At 31.6% G+C, this 24,737-nt stretch overlaps 2 protein-coding genes across 3 annotated transcripts in view; one reads left to right on the top strand and one right to left on the bottom strand.

Annotated features, from left to right (window-relative positions):
• The window catches only part of LOC127714137 (galactose-3-O-sulfotransferase 2-like), an 85,462-nt gene extending 74,954 nt beyond the window's left edge, over positions 1-10,508 (top strand). Inside the window, exon 3 of the transcript XR_007987570.1 lies at positions 10,456-10,508. The gene's annotated coding sequence lies outside the window, so the exon portion shown is untranslated. The remainder of the gene's footprint in view (positions 1-10,455) is intronic.
• The window catches only part of LOC127714136 (interaptin-like), a 38,619-nt gene that overhangs the window by 9,139 nt on the left and 4,743 nt on the right, over positions 1-24,737 (bottom strand). The window contains exons 3-9 of one of the 2 annotated variants that reach the window (XM_052220134.1): positions 22,190-22,465; positions 21,496-21,600; positions 20,607-20,729; positions 19,683-20,168; positions 18,418-18,567; positions 17,108-17,194; positions 2,856-2,960 (exon numbers count right to left, since the gene is read on the bottom strand). In XM_052220134.1, coding sequence (XP_052076094.1) covers positions 2,856-2,960; positions 17,108-17,194; positions 18,418-18,567; positions 19,683-20,168; positions 20,607-20,729; positions 21,496-21,600; positions 22,190-22,465 — 1,332 coding nt within the window. The remainder of the gene's footprint in view (positions 1-2,855; positions 2,961-17,107; positions 17,195-18,417; positions 18,568-19,682; positions 20,169-20,606; positions 20,730-21,495; positions 21,601-22,189; positions 22,466-24,737) is intronic. The other variant, XM_052220136.1, reaches the window with a different exon arrangement.

Raw genomic sequence — 24,737 nt, 5'->3', positions numbered from 1 at the left:
AATACGAAAATGATTGTTACTTTAATACTGGTTATTTCATGTTGGTTTAGCAATTTATTGTATTGAACTAATAAATATTATCCTATATTTTCCATTATTTGCAATCCGTGTTTTTAGGTCCATTTTTAAAGGTCGTAGGGCTGAGAAATGTACACAGTTCTTATGCAGCTATCACTAACCTGTCAATACTTGTAGACGGGTGTGAGTTCGAACCCCGCACGTGGCAGGTGCGTTTAACTCCGATCTTAATTGACTACGACTGTCAGATGTCCTGCCGAAAGTCGGTGGTTTTTTATTGGCACTCTTGCTTTTAAAAATAATGCAACATGGCCCACATGTAATGACAAGAGTGTTGAAACTGGGATTAAGAACCAACAATCAATTATTAATCAATCTATCTAGAAGGTCCCTCTTAGAAATCATTTTCGAAAGCTTTCATCTAATATCTTAATATGGGTACATACTTTTGCACAAAACATTTAGTTTGACTGTTATATTATGTGAATTTGTTAAACAATTCTTACCCGATTTATAATTTTTCCGACTAGTTAATTGATACTAACCAGTGGATATTACCATACGGAGGAATATTACCACAGCCAGTCTTTAATTTCTTATTTCTATACACTTAACATTTCAGATTCATTATTAAGAACTTTATTCTTCTGTCGTTGTGTATATATTTTGATTCTAACTGCTGCTTTTACTCCTTTAGTTTCTGAACATCTTTTTTAACTGTTTGTAAATGTAATATTACAAACAGAAGCATAAATATGAAAAAGCAAAAGAATGGACAAAACTTACAATGGAAGGCGAAAGAGATACCAGAGGGACATTCAACATGTTCAAACTCAAAAGTCGAAAATTAACTGACAACGCCATGGCTAAACAAGAAAAAAAAGGCAATCAGGCAAAATATAATACACAAAACATAACAAAGAAATCTAAAGACTGAGCAACACGACCCAATCAATAACTGGGGGTGATCTTAGGTAATCCGGAATGGTTAATAAAATATTGACTTCTGATTAGATTATGTATTATTATTTTACATATTCATGAAATTGTAACCTGATAACACATACAAAAATATATCTAATACTTTTCTTACTTAAATAAAGGACATCAATTCACAAAATTTTTTTTTTATTTTGTGATGTTAATTATTCAAATCATGGTCATGTGAAAGCAACGAAAATGATACATAGGGGGGAAATTCTAATATGACGACCGATATATCGTCAACCAGTATAATCACAGTATATCTACTTTTAGCACAAGCGCATAAATACACAAAACTGGCTGTTCCGCGTTACGCCCAACTTATTTATACTACCAGGTATTCTCAGTTTGCGACATCAAAATCCACAGTTTACGTAGTCCAAGATTCAGATACAATATTGTTATCTCTATTTTAAAGGAAAATAAACAAATCGGTCCATTTCAATTTATTTTTAGGTGTAAAATTTCATAAAACGAAAATTCCGCGAAATGATGTCATCGTCTTTGCATGGCCACTAAACAAGGTGACGTCATATGTATGCTTCCGGCATCAAATGTAAACACCGGGCGTTTTAAGGCAATCTCCGTACAGCGCTCGTTTCCGTTCCGTATACTCAGTACACTACACTACAATGACAATCTCCGTACAGCGCTCGTTTCCGTTTCGTATACTCAGTACACTACACTTCAATGACACATTTAGTGTAGTGATACGAAGTAAGTACGGAACGGATGTGAGCTCTGCGCCGGAGATTGTCATATTTAGTGTAGTGATACGAAGTAAGTATGGAACGGATGTGAGCTCTGCGCCGGAGATTGTCATATTTAGTGTAGTGATACGAAGTAAGTACGGAACGGATGTGAGCTCTGCGCCGGAGATTGGTTTTAAGGATGTTCGCTCCTCTTGTTTTTGAATGTTTGCGAGATATTCGGAATCCTCTGGTTTTATCCATGTAGTGCCATTAAAAATTTTGACCACTAGCCCCTACTTTTCTTTCAAGAATTTGAATACATATAGTTTAAAATGTCATCTTTGAAAATCTTATAAAATCCTTGTTAGTTTTTCATCGTTTTTGAAAAAAAAGGTGCCAATGTTAAATGTATGAAAAATCTAGAGAGAATTATTTCCAAGTTTTCAATGGCTTATATCTCGAAAACAAGCACACGGACCCTTCACTTTTTTCTGCTTTTTTAGTTTCTTTATTTATATACTATCAATTTATAACGATCTTTTAAAAAGCTTGCTATTTTGAAACATCCTTAAAGCTTCTTGAACGCCTCAGAATGCAATAATATAACATTAAAACAACATATTTCAGGTGAAAAATGTGCATTTCTAAAATTTATTATTGAATAATATAATATTACTAATATTATCAGATGGGGGTAAAACGGAACAGCCAGTATCTTGTGTATATATAGGGCTTTTTCACGGTTAACAAAATTACCGAATTCGTCTTATTATAATCGAAATTATTTTCATGGCAGCCGTAGATTTGTTTTCATTCAACCATGGGTTGGGCATTTATATTCGTATTTTACCCTTCGCTGTCGCTCAGGACAAACTAATCGAGTATTAATTACCAACCTACGGTTAAATGAAAACAAATCTACGGCTGACATGAATTATTTCATAAATCAAAGAAATCAAAGTCATATGTCGAAAAGAAAAATTACAATGCCATGGATTAGACAGTTAAAAACGACAGAAATAAAAACAACAGTATAAAATACACAAAACTACAGGTTGAGCACCACGAACCCCACCAAAACCGAGATAGATCTCAGATGTTCCGGAAGACCGAATGTTTTTTTTGTATACTTGGGGAAGACAAAGAGACTTTCATATCTACCTTGTTTCCAATGTTTTCAATTCTGATAGTTTTTCCTGGAGAGTATACTTCAGTTCTTTTTTTTCTTTGTGCAATGATGAGTTTTCTCTGTTATTCTCTTCAAACCTAAACATTATTATTCGAATAAACATTAAAATAATTCCTTGAATACTGCTTACAAATTGATGAACTATGTCGTCTGTGCTGCAATTAGTAGAATATGTTTCTTTGCAAAATACTTCATATTTATCCTGAAAACGTATTCAATATGAATGAAAAATAAACTATTTAACAAAGAACATCTATACAACGATATCTGTATACGACATGTAAAGTTCTATTTGAATGTAGGGTTATTGTCAATGTTCTGTGTATGCCATGGATCATTTTTCCATCCTCTCTGTTCTTTATCCATTTATGAATGTCTTTTAAATAAGAAAGTTGAATACAAATTTGTAAAGGGTCACTCGCCTGTGATTACTGCTGTCAATGAAAAAGTGAAATGTTGATTGACAAAAATAATGAGTTCACTTATCAGTAAAATACAGATAATTAAGCATGGTTTTCAGATTCTATTTCTTTATCTCGAAAAAGCTTGTTTTAAAGATTACAAAACACTACATGAAAGATTAACTAAGTCAGTGATGTCTATAAAAAAAATGAACCAAGGATTGTAACAAAATATTATTTGCGAAAAAGTAAGTCTTTTTATCATTAAGATACGGAAAATAGAAATTAAACAATTCCAAATTTTACTCGATTATTTAAAAGCTCTGAGATATGTAACAGGCCCTAAAGGCAAAACGGTTAATGAAATTTTATGAATCTTGGGTAGAGCAGGTCCGTTAAGGTCTTTTTATTTCTCCGTTCAGGACCAGGTTTTGGCATCATAAAATTAGTTTTTTTATTTAAAATATTTTATTTGTTATAACAAATGGATCTGTACCTTAATAAGATTGGTACGTGAAGAAAATCCATAAAAAAAAAAAAAAAGAATTTTAGTTTGAACAAATCTAGTCGTTTATCTTCAGTTTTATTCGGGTCTTTTCAGGTCAACGTTCAAGTCTTTAGTGTAACCCATACTTATTTATTTATCATTTGTAACATATGAATATGCCATTGAAAATAAAGAACATAAAACTGTTTTACAAATAATATCGGAATCAAAATAAACAAAGTTAGTTAGAAAATTTATTGTTTTATATTCAAACTTTAAGATTTAAAATCATTCTATCAAGAAAAAAGTGCATTTTACAAATAGACAGAAAAGTAAACACACTTTTATTGAGTGCACATACAAGTGAAGATTACTACTGACTAAACGGACACAGAATTAACGCGCGTTTAATCGAGTAGACAATAGATATTTCCTTTTTGACTGTTTTAACGTAATTATAGTAAACGCGCGTTTACTAATAAAGGCACAAATTGTAGCTAACACGTTAAGTATATGCACGCAAAGGTAACGTGCGTTTACGTTTTGTTATGCTTGATCTGCATCCAACCGTATGATGATTAGTTTTAAATGATTAATATTAATTATTGCTATTTTCTAACATTTTTCTAATCTTTTTGTGAAATTTTTTCATATCATGTTATTCTATTGATATGGGATTTTCTCAGTCGTTTTAATAAACTCATCATAGACAACAGGATTAAAAGTTTGTATGCTAGACACACGTTTCTTTTAAAGTTAATTCATGACGTCAAAATCCTAATACATTCGGGTTGTCTAGATAAACAGCGATAAGTAGATTATACATGGTCTTAAAACTCTAGGATGTTTTTCGGCTACACCTCTTCTAAGGCCTGTTGCCCTTTGTTGAGATTGTATAACTGAGAAAAAAGCATCAATAATCTATAAATACATTCTTATGAAATAGTTACTCGGATTTAAAAATAAAAAACCTATCTAAGTCTGTGTAGTAGACAACCGTTATCTCTGTATCACCAACGACCTGTTTGCTTAATAAAGTGTTACGGATTTCAATCCCTGAAGACACAAATTCAAATGTAGGAAAACTCTGAACTTTTCTTCGTTATAGAATGTAAACAAATGACTGGAAACCGATCACAGATGAGTTGTGCTATTGATTTGAAATATCTTCTATTGTCATTTTAGTCATGCCTACGCAAACAGTGTTCATTTCTTGAATTACAGATAGAAGAATGATGGGAAAAATAACATCAATTTCTTTACTATTGCTAATTAGTCTGGCTATTATTTATTACATGCTTTTGTGCTAATATTGTCGTTGCTTCTTGAGACTTTTATTGTCTACAAACGCACATAACAACACAATTGCATATACAACAGACAAATAAGTTAGGTCCAAACTTCATCAAAAGCACAAACATGTTATAACAAATTTGTCAGAGTTCAATTAGAGTAAATTCATTGGTTTTATAGTAGAAAACATAGGCCAGGTGACAATTAGTTTCATGCCTAGAACAAACTATCTTTTAGTGGACATTAATTTATGTAATCAAATTAAAAAAAAAATATCACAACATAAAACAGAGCCATGGGGTGAGAAAAATAATTATATAATGAGAATAAAAAGCTTTTTAAAGTCTAAATTCTACCATCAGAGACATATACAGCCACCTCTAATAACAAATACTTAAATATGTGTAATAATGAAGAATTCAAAAAAAAATAATTACCATGTTGACCTAATATATCAATCCTCAACAAATGCAGGTACATGCAGCTAAACAAATGTAAGAATAAAATGGACTAAATCATCATGAATAGAAATTAATGTAGTAAACTGGATGCAGATTGAACAACCATATATGGAACAACTAATGAAAGATTGGTTGAAGTTGAACAGGGCATGAACACAAACAATATAATATTATGATGTGATATCATCTTCATTCTTTTTCAATTACACCTAAAAATAAAGATCTGACTCTGTTCAAACTTTTTTTCATCTGTCTTTTATTTATGATTTATCAAATCTTTATTTGTACTGTAATTTATACTGGAGTCATTTTATTGAAGACAAATCCTGACATGTTCAACATATCACAATAATTAAACTTGTACATGTTGTACTTCCCAAAAAAAGAATGCCATCATCAAGGGATATTACTGGGAGGCTTATATACATATTCGTATATGCATAGTGTGCTGAATTCAGAATATCTGTGTGATTTATAAGAAAGTAGATAACTGGTTGTTCACATTTTGTAATTTTGTGTAAGGAAAGACATCAGTGAGGCACGAAAATGGAAAAAGTAAATCACAAAGAAATAACAGATTTTATTCATTTCAATGACATGTTGACGGTCCTTTCTTCCGTGACAAGTTTGTCATATTTCTGAGCTGTGTTGGTCAACAGCAGAGAAGTTTTAAGAAAAAAATAATAGGAGGTCCCTGCACTGGCTGCAAGGCCTTACCAAATTGTGATGTGACGTAAAATGTTGCTCGTTAATACACAACGAATGGTAAAGTCATGTTACTACCCCAGTTCTGTTGTCCATGTTCCAGTTTATCAAAATAAACTAGTCACAGATATAAGAAGATGTGGACGATGTTTCCAGAATGAAAATGACGATGGAAATTTGTATAAATTCTGTAGTTTTTATCGTTTTCATGAAAACGGTACTTAATATGACGTAATTGTGACGTCATCAGATAAAAATATATTATGTTTTTCAATGATATTTCTGACTCTATGCATTTCAATACAATATGTGAAAATTTGAAATAGTTGTCAAATATTTTATTTTGTTGGGCCAAAACCGGGCCTTAATGCCCTTACTCCTTTACTTTGCATAACTCAAGAAAATCCATTATATTCTTAAATCCGTAAAATTTATATATATATATGAATATCTAGGAGATACAAATAACAGCCTACCTCAAGAATGTAACAGTACAGGTACAGATGGGTGCGGTCCTAACCTGTACAAAAGTTAACTTTGAGCAGACTTGTTGACTGCTTTTCAAGTTAACTTGGGAAATTTTAAGCAGACAAACAAGTTAACTTTGTCGTTGGTAGACCAGACCTACTGTCTGCTTTTTTAGGATGCTGCAGACCTATTGACAGGTCTGCTCTAGACCAGACCTGTGAACAAGTCTGCTTTTGACCAGTCCTGAGGACAGGTCTGCCCCAGACCAGACCTGTTGACAGGTCTTCTCCAGACCAGACCTGTGGACAGGTCTGCTTCTGACCAGACCTGTGGACAAGTCTGCTATTGACCAGACCTGGGAACAGGTCATTTTATGACAGATTACCGTGTTTAAGACTTTTGATATCAGATCTGGGCTTTTAATATGTAAACAATAATCGCATTATTCTTTTTTCCCAGTCTGTCAAATTTCTTTACTCGTTAGACTCTATCGATATTATACACATTAAAAAAAAATCTTTTTTTTTCATTTCATACTCTTATATTCATTAAACAATGGCTATAAAATTACACACTTGTGATCACATACAGCTATCGTTAAAGAAAGGAAAGTTTTTATTTAATTAGAAGGCGGATAGAAAGGTTATTCAACGCATCAGAACAATATTTTTATGTCATGGGATATCAACATCATTGTCGACGTTGCTTCGTTCCCCATTTTTTACAGTCTCTTCCTAAATTTAACTTTATGCATTACATGGATATTTCATCGTAATTCACCTTGTTTGCCTTGGATTTATGATTCTGTTTTTCGACAAAATATTCTAACGAAAATCGTACAGTCTCCAGATACATAAGGTGTTGAATAATTATGAACAATCTCCGGTCCTACTAAAAGTCCGGGAGCGTCCGGGAAAAGAAAAAGCGCCCGGGGAAGAAAAAAGCGCCCCGGAGAATTAATAATAATATTTTATAACAATATTAGGATTGTGTATCCCCCAGTTAACGGCATTGGTGATCTTGCGTTTATTACTCTGAATACCACATGTTTACCATCAAATGAAACAGATAAAACCTTTTATGTTATGTGGACAAGTTATAAAATTAATATTTATCTGTGAAATTTATGTTGTTTTTGCATTTTCATTTTGATATCGTTTTTGATGTCTAACATTTTATAAACCTTCAGCATAAACTGATCCATTATTATCTGTCTTTATAAATAGTATCCATATATTATTGTTAAAATTGAAACATTCATACTTGATTTTGTGCTTTATTACAAATGTCTATTATCTGAATTTGCAAAATACTTGTCTAAAATTGAAAACAAAATCAATGTGCATAATTTATTTCATCGACACAAAGTTGTCTCATGCCAATACAATATCTATATATTTTCCCCGGGAGCCTTTTCTTTTCCCCGGGCGCTTTTTCTTCACCCGGGCGCTCCCGGGTGCTTTTTAGTGGGACCCACAACCTCGTCAAATTCTTCAGATTTGTCTTTACCGATTAAAAATGATGATATGAGACTTCCAAAAAATATACTCGTTGTGCACATGAATGAAATAGTTGCCAATTGAGGTTTAGCTACAAACAAAATCAATCAACCGACATAATGTACTAACAGTATACTATTCCCAGAAAAGAACTTCTTATACTTTTCATTATAAAATAAAAATGAAATCAGACATGTCAGTGTTGGATGATGCTGTCAAATAGTTTTGTTATACACACCATCCTGAACTACTAATTTTAGTGATGGTCTAATATTATGAATACAGAGATGAAATGCTGACAATCTAAATTGATGTGGAAAAGATATTGCATTCATTCCAATATTGCTGTCTTTGTATTATTATACAATACATCCTGACATAAAAAAAACTTCTGATATAATGCAGCCAAAATTTTGCTATACCAGTCAGCCTGAGGTATCAAAAGTACTGAAATTTTGTTACATGTCAATATATTGAACAACAGGAGGACATGCTGGCACTCTTAATGTATGCGAACAAAATTTTGTATTCATTGTGTTCCAATATTACTGTCATTTGTATTATACATTAAATCCTGACATCAAAATATTACTGAATTATTATGCGGCTATAAAGATTTACATAATAAAGTGCAAATATGGTCAGTTTTGGTTGATACGGTCTAATAATTTTGCTATACAAGTCAGCCAGGGGTATCAAGACTATTGAAATTTAGTTACGTATCAATATATTATGTATATTGAACAAAAGGAGGACATGCTGGCACTCTAAATTTATGCGGACACAAATTTGTTGTTGTTGTGTTCCAATATTGCTGTCATTTGTATCATACATTAAATCCTGACATAACAATAGTTGCTGATTTACTATGCGGCTATATAGATTTACAAAATAAAGTGCAAATATGGTCAGTTTTGGCTGATGAGGTCAAATAATTTTGTTATAGGAGTCAGCCTGAGGTATCAAAACTACTGAAATTTTGTTTCGAGACAATATTTTGATTAAAAAGAGGACATGCTGGCAATCTAAATTATGAACAAAATTTTGTATTCACATTATGTTCCAATATTGCTGTCATTTGTATTATACAATACATCCTGACATAAAATATTACTGAACTATTATGCGACTATATAGATTTACATGATAAAGTGCAAATATGGTAAGTTTTGGTTGATATGATTAAATAATTGTGCTATACGAGTCAGCCTGGGTTATTAAAACTACTGAAATTTTGCTATGTATCAATATATTGAACATTAGGAGGACATGCTGGCACACTAAATTTATGCAGGTAAATTTTTGTAGTGATTGTGTTCCAATATTGCTGTCATTTGTATTATACATTCTATCCCGACATAAAAATATTTCTGATTAACTATGCGGCTATGTATTGGAAAATATATTGAGCTCGTTAGCATTGTAACCATTATCGTTTTTTTAATATATAGAAAGACAGATCACGGATAAATTTGTATACAAACAAGCAAAGTTTTATGCGTACTTTATTTACAAATAGATATAAGAAAATGCGGTATGAGTGCCAATGAGACAACTCTCCATCCAAGCCAAAATTTATAAAAGTAAACCATTATAGGTCAAAGTACGGTCTTCAACACGGAGCTACATGTATTTATTTTGTTTATATCACGGAAGTATTAAATTGACTTTATTTTTCTATGTTAATACCAAGAAAATAAGACATTAAAAAATATTTTTAAAAATCGATGTAGAGCGGTCCTGGTTACACGTTAACTTAGTGTTGAGCAGACCAGGCTAAAAGTTAACTTGAGATCAGGTCTAGTTCGATCAGTTGTCAAAATCAAAGTTAACTTGTGTTAACATATGGCAGAACTGGTGTCGAAGTTAACTTATATTAATAGCGGACCTGTCTCCAAGTTAACTTTTTCGGCAGACATAAAAACAGTCCCAGGACCAAGTCCGCTTTCCAAGTTAACTAGATTGTGGTCCTAGGACTGGACTGAGCAGTCCAAATGACGCTCATACAGTGAAAGATGTATGTTAACACTTGAGGCTTAAGAATGTTACTTTTCCCACACCCCTGGGATTAGGTCAGGTCCAGATTTCTCAAAATTTGTCAATACAATATTGTCTGGATCATTTTGATGAGAATAACAAAACACATGAAACTTCAACAGTATAAATTTATGAGGGTTGTTTTGTCAGGATAAGTTAAATTTTGTAAAACGATCTTTTTATAACACGCCATTGTGAAGTGAACTTTAAGATGCAGCGAGGTGAGAGTTTTTGCTCCATGTTGAAGGCCTCACTGTGACTTTGAGATGGAGAATAGCAAAAAAAGCACTGTTTTGCTGCTTTTAGTGTTTTTTGCTGTGCATGTGCAGATTTTGTGAAATAACTGGATACCCTATTTTTTTTCTTTTGAAATGTTGAGATTTGCATTATTAGTTTGTGTTCATGGTGATAGGTTTAAATTATTTGTAACATAGCCAAAACTAATTTCAGGCACAGAGACTTGGTCAATGTTGTATAACGTTAGGTTTTGAGGAATAAAGTACACCTCGACATGGGCATTGTACATGCTTTTTACTATAAACTGTTCATAACATTAAATGTACATATTATTTAAACCCATTTGGACCAGGTGATTTTGACCTTAACATACTATACAAACACTTAATTATTGTTGAAGACCTTTTGTCTACCACTTGATGTCTTAAGATTTTTGTGTTGTTGGGTTTGAAGTTTGTCCTTACATTCAGCTGGACAGTAAATCTCATAATAGTGTCGACTCTATTATTCTGGTCACGTGATTTTTGAAGAATGAAAAAGTAGAATTTTTCTTGATTATTTGATTGACAAAGAAGAAAAATGTGCAGCGGCCGTGACACTTCTCAGTAAATAAATGTAAATTAAAATGACGCACGGAATGGTAACGTATTTTGATTAAGAGGGATGATGCCTCTTGATATTATGAAAAGGAAATGCCTATTGTTACCAAAAGTCGCCAGATAAACTATCCAGGTGTCAGTTCAACAGGTCCAAAATTGGCTATCGGCCAAAGGGAGATAACTCGAATGAAAATTCGTCCAATGGAGGGCTGATCAGAAACGAGCGATAAAAGGCATTTCGCTCAATTTTAGTAAGGATAACAGTGTTTTTGGGGCATGATATCCAATAATTTATTCGTATGCGATAGTAAAATGTGTAAATATGAAAAATATCGTGGAAATAATTAATCATTGGAATAACTGCACCTGTCAAGATCCAGGACCTAAACAGTGAGAGAAAGTATTACAGAATGTATGTCTTCTTTGGTAAATCACTATTTAATAGAAATATTTCAAAAAGATTCTTATAATTATCTAGAAATCAGGGATAATGCTAGAGAAGTTGCCAATTATTACATTCAGCTTAAAAAAAACTTTTTTTAAACTAGAATACTACACACAATTAGCTTCCAAAAAAAAGTGGTAAAAAATATCTACATAAAGTGAGGGGTTTTGGACATGTTGGACTAGATAATTATTAGACAAAATACTGATTCCAAGCTTTGGTGAAAAAAATTCCAGCATTACAGGGGAAAATGCTTCCTGATTGCATGTTTACCCCTGTTTTGTCATACTTTGATAGAAATAATTGTTTCAAGGCATACATCTCCTTAGATGCATCGAGTAGTATTCTGGAATACACATAAAAACTTCATTTTGATTAAGCATGAATGATTCAGAAACAGAATTTTGTCTTTGTAGATCTACATGAAAAAAATGTTTTATAAAGATTATGGGTTTAAAATGTACATCTTTTATATATTCTATTCTATTCTAGAGTTATATTTTAGGAGAATTTTTGTTAGACCAATTATCAGTTATATCTGTGAACTAAAGTTTTTTTCCATTCTAAATGGGTGTAAAATGTGTTTATATAATATGCAATAATTAAATAATATTGTCTGAGGTCTAATGATGAACACTGAAATGTAACAACTTCTGGTCAGTGGCATATGATACTCAAGACAATGTTTATTAAAAAGGCTTCACCAAACAAGTAATTTTTATGTGATTGTAAGTAGCAATATCACAAGGTAAAACTAATTGAGTAAAATTAATAAATAATAAATATATGATGGACTTTAGTTAGAGACTGAGTGAAAAAGTAAAATCCTTTCCTGGACAAATTAAATTTTTTCTTTGAAGAATTTTGATCTTTGTAGTGGTTTTTCATTCTAACTTAATTTGACCTTTGGCCTGACAGTGATTGCAAACCTGTCATTTGTTTTGTTGTTCGCTGTCTCATTTCAGAAAAGGGGGTATATTATTTAAAAAAAAACATTTATAAAATGTAGATGTTTCTGTTTTAATCATTCAGAACTTGTCAGGACTTAGGAGATATAGAGCGTGGCATATGACATGTATGACAGAGATACTCATCCACCATTTACACTCCCCTTGAATTGTCATGTCTGTATTTAACAAAATAAAGTAAATTTCATAGTTGTCAAGAGAAAATAAAAACTTCCAACTCTTCTTATTAAACGAAACCGCCAGCCCTTCATTTGTTGAATGCTTAATAATACGATAAATACAATAAAGGAAAATATTAAAAAAAGCACTTTCGGGCTCCAACATAAATGTCAAGTTACTTTATAGAAAATGTTTACATATATGTGACCAGCCGTGAGATTTTCAGGCTTATTGAGCTACCTGGGCCAAATGAGTAGTTTTTTGGCATTTTAATAAGTATACATAGATCCAAAACACTCTGTCAAGTTATTTTGCTCGAATATTCTAAATAACAGAATTATGATCCTTTTGTTAGTTTCGATTTAATGGAACATTTTCATCTTTTTTTTATAATTTTTAGATGTATGTTCAACTATAGTTGCTATGTCATATTGTTATTTTTTTTTTTCGGGGGGAGGTCAAATATTTTTTGATTAATCAAAGAATTTCAATTCGGTTGTCATAGCAACAAGTATCTTTTATCTTATTGTGAATACATTTTGTACATGTAGCCTGGCAAAGGGATTCAATCAAAGATCTGTAAATGCAGAGTGAGATGGAAAAACATATAGCATGGTCAATAATATTAAGGAATGTAGGTAAAAGGGATGTAAGAAAACGTTCAACAACACGTCCATCTTGTCCATCTAGTTATAAGATAGTCAGATATAAAAAAAAAAAGAGGAATAAACATGGGTTCTAATGGGCAGGTATATCTTGCTTGATTTACACGTACCGGTACATGTCCATACATATGTTCATATTTCCCCTTACAATGTGAAAAACAATAAGATGCACTCCAAAAACTTGGGATTCATGCACCAATCTGATGCGGAAAAGTTAAACCTTTTCAGTACTCTATTTAACTGAATAATATCTCACAACGGTGATATAATTAAAACCATTTTGTATAAACGAAAACATATTTATGATTCAAGAGAAAATGATTTAAGCAATGAAATCTAAAAGATAATTCTATGAATTAAAAACGCGATCCTAAACGGGATGTTAAAGTAAGTTATTAATTTGACGAAACAATCTACTTGTTTTGTATATCTATTGAAAAAATCAAATTTCCTTAGGCCATGAAAACAGGAACTTTATTTGACCGCAGTATATAATTGGAAATTCAATTACAGGTGCCCCTATGACGTTACGTGACTTAACATCGACGTTTTCTCATTATGACATTAACCGCCATAAGCCTGGAATTGTCATGGCGGGTCACATATATGCAATAACAGTTATTGTCAATGCCTAGAGTATCAGGATGTAATCTGGGTGTGACAGCTACTAAGTATTTGTCAACTTAAAATCCAATCCCAAATCATGTATATCAAATAACTAAATACTGCAAAACATGCTTTAAACATGAAAAAAGTAAAATGCCAATATCACGAATATACTGTGAAAAAACTGAAAATATCAATTCACTAGTAATATGTAATTTTGAATTTTCTAGGGAATATTAATTTATGCAATCAAATTAAAAAAGATTACAACATAAAAGAGAGCAATGGGGTGTGAAAAAAATTATATAATGAGTATGAAAAGCTTTTTAAAGTCAAAATTGAGACATATATAACCATCTCTGATAACATATACTTAAATATGTGTAATAATGAAGAGTTGAAAAAAAATACCATGTTTACCTAATATATCTATCCTCATCAAATGCATGTACATGCAGCTAAACAAATGTAAAAATAAAATGAACTAAATCATCATAAATAGAAATTCATTTTGTAAACTGGATGCAGATTGAACAACAATCTACGGAACAACTAATGAAAGATTGCTTGAAGATGAACAGGGAATGAGCACAAACAATATTATATTATATGATATCAAATCATCTTCATTCTTTATCAATCACACCTGTAAGCTACATAATAAATATCTGACTCTGTTCAAACTGTTTTACAGAACTCGGGATTATTTAACGAAAAATATATCATCAAAATAACGGTAGTATTGTTGAATGTATCAACCAAATGTAACAATGACGTCTCTTTACTGAGTTCGGTCATACACTGAGATTCATAGCAATACAGGAATAGATAATTAAAGGGGCGCAATTAAAGTCCATAGGAATACCTACTGCCTGTAGATACACTTTATCGCCGGAACGTACATATATGTTGTCCAGGAGAAAATTTAAAGCTTCAATCATATCTTCACATTTCCAGTAAGTGTATCTAGCATACTTTCCTTTTTCATTACATAAAAAGCTTGAAACGAGTTACAGCAAATAAATTTGCAATATGATTTTTTTCAAAAGACCATTCAATTAAATATAAAAAAACATTTCTTGAAAAGATTGTGTGGAAGTGTAGTGTAGAGAATAGAAAAACTATCAACAGAATTAAAAGGACCATCAAAAGCACATACTTTATCTAATACCTCTAAAAAAATTAACACTCCAAAAATAATTAATACCATTATTTTCATAAGCTTTATTACAAAACTTATTAACAAGTTCTTTGATAGTAGTAAGAGAGGTAGTTGGAATCACTAACAGATAAGTAGTATAACATTTACTAGATGTGGTTGTTTGTGTAATTTATGTAACCAGTACATAGTCGGGACTTTCAAATGTGAGAAGAAGATTTTAAGCTGGATAGTGGCAGTGATGTGCTTGTTTACAATGTGATTCTTTGTGGAGCGTACGGGCCTAAATGTAGAAGAATTGATAATTTCGTTTTGGAGAACTTCTGTGTAATGTATGCGTCATACCACCACTACATTTTTGGCTGCTTTGTCTGCTTGTACGAACACAAACCGCTTTGAGAGTACTTGGAGTTTATTTTTTATTTCTAGAAATTGGTATATCATGGACCATATCATTAATTTCAGAATTGTTTTCAAAAGGAGATATACGAATATCAACAGTATTCATGATTTTATTCAAATAACTGTCTAAAAATTTTTCCTAGGTAAACCAAGCTTGTGTCAATTCGTCCCGAGTTGAAAATTTGTCAATGACAGTGGAAGTTGAAAAATGGCGGTTTCGAAGACTGAAAACTAATGACTTGAATTTCTTTTTCAACGATACATTAATTTGACATCTTATAACTTTTAAATAATTTTAAAACTTATGATATCATGAATACCGCTCATGATAGGTTTAATTTCTTTAAATATCACAAATTCACAATTTCCTACCGGGTCGTCTTCCGCGTGAAATTATTTTACTACGCAGCGACATTTGTTGACGGCTTTCTCAGGAATTATCTCTACTTGATTCTCGAATAATAAATCCGGGGTTATAATGGACAAATCAGGGATTTGCTGTCCGCCTGCATAGGTATTATTAGAACAAGGCCACACCAGTTTGATTCCTAGTTCTTCGGATTTTTGTTTTCCTGTTTTGGAGAACTTTCAATGAAAAAAATAATTACCGTTAATAATTCTTGCTTTGTACTAAAACAGCAACCTGAGTAAGATGGTTATATTGCTATACATTTAGATCTAATTAGAATATTCCATTAAAATACCTGTCACCCCATTCACAAGCATTATTCTGACTGAGCAAAATATCTTTCCTTTTGCTCTTAAAAGCTTCAATGCATTTAAAATCTTTAGCTTGACAAGAAGTAGTTGAACCAATTACACACCCCTAATTATTATGAGCATGCCCGTCACAATACAGTTGGAACTTTTTAAATTTCCACAAACAATAGAAGAATTCTGCTTGCATGCCAAAAGACTAGCAAGGGGTAATGGGATTTCATCAAAATCAAATACTTCTGTGATTTTTTAAAAGTTTCATTGGAATTTACAATTCATTTCATCCAAGATAGATAGGTCTATCACGTCAGAAATAACCATAAATTGGTGTATTATACAGGTGTAATACACCATTTGACATAAAATGAGACACACCAATTAAGTATAATACAGTTTCATTTTCACTGAACTAGCACACAATTTTTTTAGGGGCCAGCTGAGGACCACCTCCGGGTGCGTTATTTTCTTGCTGCATTGAAGACCCATTGGTGGCCTTCGGCTGTTGTCTACTCTTTGGTCGGGTTGTTGTCTCTTTGACATATTCCCCATTTCCTAGCTCTTAGTGATAACATGTAATTGATTCTGACACTTTGTGCAGGATATTCTTAGAGAAATCCTAAAACTGATGCAACAATCCTTTTCCAACCTACATGACTGATAAATTCTGAGTTTTCATCTATTTAATATTTGTTTTTGGTTCTGCAGTCTCGTGCATCTATTTCGACTAACTTTTTTTTATTGAAAAGTCAATTCCTTTAAAACAGGAGCAGGAAAATCGAAAGAACTAGGAATCAAACTGTTGTGGCCTTAAGTCCTAATTTTTTTTTGCAGACTGGTATTTGATTTCTTTATCTTTAAATCATATTTTTTCTTCGCTTTGATAATTCGCAATATAGTAAACATTAGAATACATTACCTTTCTTCAAGATTTTTAATTTGTTTCTTCAAATTAGATATGTTCTTTGTAGAGTCGTTAAACTGTTCCAGTTTTGAATTTAGGCTCCTACAAACAGAAAACTAAATTTCAAATCTGCCATTTAACTGTTCATTATAATTTGATGCTGCTAACATGAACTACATGAGCATTTCATTTTTTAATTTTGTGCTTTGTCCGTGTGACTTTTTATTTTTCTTTGATACATATGACGTGTCTCTGTACTATAAACAATCCGCCATTGTGTTATTGTTCTATTATAATTTTTTTTTGCATACTTTGAACGACAAAATTATTTTATATATCTACCTGTGTGACGTTTACATTCTGACGTCAAACACGCGATTCTACGCCAGAGTTAATGTTAAAATTACGATTCGGTTCCAGTGCTTAAAATCCCTCGATCATTTATGGTTTGATTTGGCATACATAAATAAAATACAAAAATAAGTAAGCAATGAACGAGGTGGTTAAATGTGACATATGCTTTTTTGTGCTTCTTTGTTAAATATTTGTTTGTTTTTTGTTGTGATTAAGATTATGACACCGTGTTGACTGCTGTACCCCTATTTTGACATTTTTACCTATTATGTCTGTTTGTTTTATTCACGCATCGTCGTCAATATAATTGAATTTGATGCAACTGTCATACAAGTGAGAGGTTTGGCGCTATAACACCAGTTTCAATCTACCATTTCCTACAAAAGAAAATACCTGTACCAAGTCAGGAATAAGACAGTTGTTGTCCATTCGTTTGATGTGTTTGTGCTTTTGATTTTGCCATTTGATTAGGGACTTTTCGTTTTAAATTTTCCTTGGAGTTCAGTATTTTTGTGATTTAACTTTTTGAATAGTCTTACATTTGTCAATTCGGGGCCTTTTATTGCTGACTATGCGTTATAGGCTTTGCTTACTGTTTAAGGCCGTACAGTGACCTATAGTTGTTAATTTCTGTGTAATTTTGTCACTTTTGGAGAGTTATCTCATTTGCAATCATACAACATCTTCTTTGTTTTATATAAAATGTATGCAATTTTACTATTTTATTATTTTTTTGACATCTACTGTTCAGACATTTTTAATCGCATTGTTATTGCAATTATTTGATAATGGACATGATGGACACACATGTGAGATTATATATTGCTATTATTAATAAGAAATTCTGCTTACAAATAATGCTATCAAAGTTTAAAAAAAGTTTTTTATGTTTGCGATTCTACAAATGTATCATGTTGCAATGTTTGCAACAATAAAACATCTCAACGGTAGCTTAATTTATTGATACTTACTTCAACTCATTTCCCAGTTCAATATTTTCATTCTGAAGTTCCTTTCGCTCATCTTCCAGTGCCTTCTTTTGATGTTTGCACGTTTCCAGATCATTCTTATTTTGCAGCACTTCATAAGCACTAAACTGATTTGCTTTTTCTACTGTTAACCTATCAGATAATTAAATAATTAAAATACACATGTATAATAAAACGAGATTCCATTCAACACTTTCAACTCAAAGTTTATTTGAACATTTAAACCAAAAATCCATTTTTTCTGACTTTAAGTCAAGTTTGACCACTGTTTTAAGCAACAATGCATTCTCTTAGTACTGTTAAATTGTTGACCAGACAAGTAAATATGTGTTTGTGATAAATTTGCAGTTTATTTACAGATACCTCTTGGAGACACAATTTTCTTCCAAGTTCTTAACTTTGCTATTTAATTATCTGACTGAGAATAAAAGTTGAAAAATTATATTCAAATCAAAATCACTTCATTTTTCATTTTAGGGGTTAATGAAAAATAAAATATCAATGATCTGTCACAATTAGTTCCTATCAAACTAACTTAAGCAGACAACTTAACAATTATTGACACTGGAGCCGGAGCTGGTTCTGTCATTGTTGTCGTTGGAAAAGCAATCTCTATGTCTCGCTTTCCGCGCCTTTCGTCGCAGTCGAGACAATAAGGAGATGATGTATGATTGCAAAAAAGACAACTATCCTCAAAAGTTCAAATAAAGTGTATGTTAACAAATATATGCAACCATACGGCCTTCTACAATGAAAAACCCATACCGTATAGTCGGCTATACAAAGCCCCGACATGAAAAATATGAAACAATTCAAATGAGAAAACTAAAGGTCTAACTTATACCAAAACAATAAACGAACAACAAATATGACAGACATAAAGTTACGACAACCACTGAACTACAGGCTCTTGACGTGGGACAGGCACATAAAGAATGTAGCGTGGTTAAACATGTTTATGAAACCCTATTTTGAAAGTGCCTTTCCTGCTTACCAAATATGTCGAAATAGAGCAGCTCTAACTAAAAAATTGTATTCTGCCAAGTAGACTAGAGACAGCATCCCTGAAAATAATGATGAATCCACAGTATCTATAAGACATATTTTGCTTAATACTTTCAAGGGTCAATCACAATTAGTTTCAATAGACTCTATTTTTAGTTTTTTTAACTGGATATTGAGAAGATTGAAATGTTTGCTTACTTGCATAAAACATGCTTCTGGGAAAAGTGATCAATTAAAAGTACCTTGATATTAAAATTTCAATCTCACGTTCCATTTGCCTCATTTTGTCATTGTCATCTCTATTCCTTGATTTCAAAGTATCAATCTCATGTTCAAAACGCTGTAATTTGTCATTGTCATCCTCCCGCCTTGATTTTAAAGTTTCAATTTCATACTCTGATTGCCTCATTTTGTCATTGTCATCCCTACACCTTGATTTTAAAGTATCAATCTCCTTTTCATATAGTTTAATTTTTTGTAAACCTTTGTCCTCCTTATCCTTGAACAAAGCAACTAACTCAGACTTTTCCCTCTCTTTATTCTGAAGTTCTTCTCTGGCAAGAACTTGTTCTGTATTAAGGTTTTGATAATATTCTTCCTTCTCCCTCAGAACCCTTTGCAGTTCTATTCTTGCTGAATTTCTATCTTTCCTCAGTCTATCATTTTCATCCTTTAATTTAGTGGAAGTATTATCAGAACTCATACGAGCTGATGTTTCTTTTTTGTACCTATCAAATATGATATAATGACTATCAGTTCAGGTTTTAAAGACTTACAAATGAATAAACGAGAATGTGGGGATAATATCATAGCCAGAATAACACAACATAGGTTAACCACACTAGACATCTAGAGGTCTTGGATGGAGAGTTGTCTCATTTGCACTCATACCACATCTTCATATATCTAGTCATTATAAAATACTTAACAATGGAGCAACAACCACCCAACTGTTAATTACCCCATTTAGTAGACATTTTGGGTTATGAGTCATTAAAGATAACAAAGTATCTGACAGACCCCATTTATTTTTTTTTAATTTAAAACATACATAGACATCCATATCAGTTCTGAAAAGAAAACAGAACAGTAAATTTTTTTTTATTAATATTTACTAACTTCCCTGCAAACGTTTTGTTTCAATAAAGGCAAAGACAAATACTTACCTTTTTTCTAGGTTATCGTGCTCCCTTTTTATTCTTTCTAATTCATGTAATGATTCTTTGAATTGCTCATTTTCAGTTTTTGTGTGTTGAAAAAATAAGATATCAGTTTCAAGTTTTCTCAATCTGTAAAACAAAACCAGTCAATTAATTTTTCATTCATCAACCTGCATGGAACTATCTTAAACAAAAACATCAGCTCATTTGGATGGCTCTTTTCCTTTTTCACAGTGAATTACAAAATTAAATGCCAATTTCATATATCAGAACACCATCTGAAAAGATAATTGAACATGGAAAGAAATATATCACTTTACTGGCAAATAAATCCAACAATTTTTAATGATTGTGCAAGAACCTCTTAGTTTTTGTAAATTTCTAAACCCAAGGGCAATTACTAGATCAAAAATAGATCAACTACAAACGAATTCATATGTAGCATATACACTTAACACATGTTATAACACGAAACTATATGCTTAAACTCTTATTAATTATTTACAGGTTTGCTATAAGAGATCATCGTTCGACTTGTTTGTGTTTGTTTGATAATTTGCTAGAAACAATGACAGCCATGTTTAAATTAACACTATCAAAGAGAATCATAAACTCAAAATCAAAGTTCAAATCAGGGTAAACAGACAAGTGATAAATAGGAATATCTCAAATTAGGTTATAAAAACAGTGAACAAAATCTAAAATCAAAACATTAATTGCAGAAGTAAAGGTCTTGGTGTATTTCTAATAAATATGCAATATGTTCTTTCTCTATACTACGGTAAAAAATAGATTATTCTAATCAGTAAAACAACTAGAAAAAGAGTTTTAAGTTTAAGTTTAATTACCCTAATATAAAATCCACTTGTGTTAGTTCTGTTAAATGCATACATACCTAACTTCTGAATCTTTAAGCTCATTTGATTTTTCAAGTATACTGTCTTGCAATTTATCTTGATCGCTTTGCAATTTCTTATTATCTTCCTTACTTTTATTCAATCTGAAATTTTATACTATATATTCAATTACTTTAAAAAAAGTACATGCAATTTAGATATTGCTATCTTATACAAAATGTTTGTCTATTGTTTTTTTTTTAAATTGTGAAATTGCATTGTATTATAACAACAACAAAAATAAACACGGATTTTTTAAAACAAATGTATGCACTGTTGTTATGCCAAAAAATTAGAAGAACAAATCAATGTTTAATTGCATTTTTAAGATGAATATAATGACTGAAAATTCAAGTTAGCTTTATTGTACCAGCTACTGTGTACAGCTCTTATTGTATTGTGATTTTTTTTAAAAGGCTTAATTATTTAGGACCTTGTTGTACCTGAAAGGTATTTCAAGTCAACTGCTTTATCACGATGCAAAATTGTACCCTTCAGGTTGGGCTTTCTTATTATTAACACTATTTACCACACTGGTGATCAAATGTTTCTTACCAAAACGTTATATTGTTACTGGGGCAAAAAAAAATGATTCTTACATTACTGATATCAGTCATTCAACAAAATATCATTGTTACCAATAGTAGGTCCCTATATTATTCAAAAACATATTCTAAAAAATGTCAAACTTACATATCCTCAAGTTTAATCTTATCATTTTCCAGTGAAGATATTTTTCCTCTGAACAGTTCTCTGTCATTATCTAATTTTCTGTTTTGCTGAAGAAGATTTTCTAATGTTCCATGTGAGGAATCCTGTTGATGAAATTGCTCACTTTTGAAAAGATTCAAATCACTCTGGATCTGGTAAAATTTAGCTCTCAACTTGACCTTTACTTGTTCTAAGCATATCTTTTCCTGTTGTAGACTTTCAATTGTCCTTTTACTAGCAATCTTTCCTGTTTCATATCTGATGATGAAAATGTTAAGTTTCTTACATCTGCAGAATATTTGTGTTGTGTGAAGATATTTGCATTTGGAGGATGTTTCTAAATGAATATTTTTTGTCAGGTTATAGTATGTTGCATCAATATCATAGTACAGATGAAATGGAAAAGAATGACTGACTTACTCTTGATTACTTTAAGTCCAGTGGCAAATACTAATGCATGTTCTGGACAAGAACATATTAACAATTTATACAATTTAAGATAGGTCTTCTAATAGAGCAAGTCCGGGATGAAAGTCGGGGAAATTTGGACGGCAAATAAAAATATGTGGATGCATTTAATTTGATAGTGACATAAATTGTGCATTGCAACAGGCCACCTATGGACCCCTTAAAGAGTTGTTGCATGGGTTCTTAAGGTACGCGTACTTGTACATCCATCACATCAAAACAGATGCCTTACTTTGGCAAGATTTTACTGCAGGTTGTACTGTAAGAACACTTAGTGACCATATTTCTATTCCCCAGTCACGTTTAGGGATTGGAAAAGAATGAATGTTGTATATTATTGTATTTGTAACAATAAGCTGCTGTGATTTTAAAGTTAAATTTAAACCAATAGTTTTGACATAAGATTAACCTCCTGTAATCTGACTCCTCTGAAGTCAAATAAAACATTTAGATGGTGTCAAGCCGTTGATTAGATCTTTTGAATTTAGAACAAAATATGAGAATGCACAGAATATGATATAGTTTCTTGCATTTTCTTCTGTATTTACATCCAAAGTCAATGTAATATAAAGAATAACTACTCCATGATTCCAATATAAATAAAACTTTCACCTTCAGGAATAATTGCTTCATTATAAAACGGTATTTTGATTGGCTAACAACTATCTCCGGTCATTCTGAAATTAACCTTCATGATGTCACGAGCTCCTCAATAAAGTGCACGGGTAAATAAAAGAAAAAATTGCTAAATATCGTGTTTTCATGATCCTAGCAATAAAATGCAATTTTAAGTATTGAAAGCTTCTTTTAGTAATTTTATAGGGTTTAAAAAACGTTGACCGTGCGCACATTTTTAGAATGAAGCGCATCGGCGCTTCATTCAAAATGTACATTGGTCAACACTTTTACACCCTAATAAATTTACAAAAAAGGCATTCAATTCTTAAATTGTTTCGTCAATCATTGAATATTTTGTCAAGACTTGAATTCTTGGCTGAGTTATTCTGTAACTAATCATTGGACAAATACCTACATTTGGACTTCGTAAAAACCCAATCAATAGACATTGAGTTTTTATTGCAATGCACATCAAGGTCACAATGACGTTCACCAGTCTTGTCAAAATTAATCAATGTATACTAAAAATTCAGCAAATCTATCAAGAAATATATCAACCTTGACATAATCTCTTCCAATCTTCCAAGTTATATACTACATGTTGTATTTTTAAAATTAAAAAAAAAAAAACAATTGTCCAGATAAAATTGCATGACTCAATTATCATGATTATGTCGTAATTTTTTCTTGTACTTTTTCTTTTAAATTTTATTATATTTCAAACTTTACAGTTCTAAAAACATGACCCAAAAACAAATTACTGTTCAAACTTCCTCACTAACACAAATTTAAAAAAAATTGCAAGAAATCTGAATTAATTTCGTTTATAAAATAGACAGCCACCTCTTATTGCTTCACCTTTTAAAAACATAAAAAAACACTGTCAAAAGAATCCCAATATGTACATGTTGTACAGGAGTTGATTTAGAAACTCATAATTTTGGCCCTCAAAATCTGAAATTTTTTAACTGCGACACTGCCCGTAGAAATCGATGAAAACATATGGAAAAATTCGTATTGTTTCACCTTAGAAATATTTCTACCAAATGCGTCGTTAGTGACGTATTTGTAACATTATAAATGTAGGTGAATTTCGCTAAAACCTTACGTTTTGTATTTTTTTTAAAGTGATGACCGTTTGTTTTAATATCATATTTTTTTAACTTTTCAAACAAAAGTTCAGTGGGCGAGGGGTGCCACATATAAAACCAAGAAAAAGGTCGAATAGGTGATTGAAATGGACGAAAATGAAATTTATTGCTATTCTCGTCTAATGTATTTATAAATATGAGGTAAATATTCCAGTTCTAAAGTCTTGACTCTCCAGTCTTTGTGAGTCCTGTGTGGGTTTTTTTTTGGTTCATTTATATAATTCAAAGTTTGATGTGGCGTCCATTTTGCTGAACTAGTATTATACATTTTTGTTTAGGGGCAAGATGAAGCC

Source organism: Mytilus californianus, unplaced genomic scaffold (genome assembly GCF_021869535.1).
Source record: "Mytilus californianus isolate M0D057914Y unplaced genomic scaffold, xbMytCali1.0.p SCAF_9, whole genome shotgun sequence".
NCBI lineage: Eukaryota > Metazoa > Mollusca > Bivalvia > Mytilida > Mytilidae > Mytilus > Mytilus californianus.
This window is presented reverse-complemented; position numbering and strand designations above follow the sequence as displayed.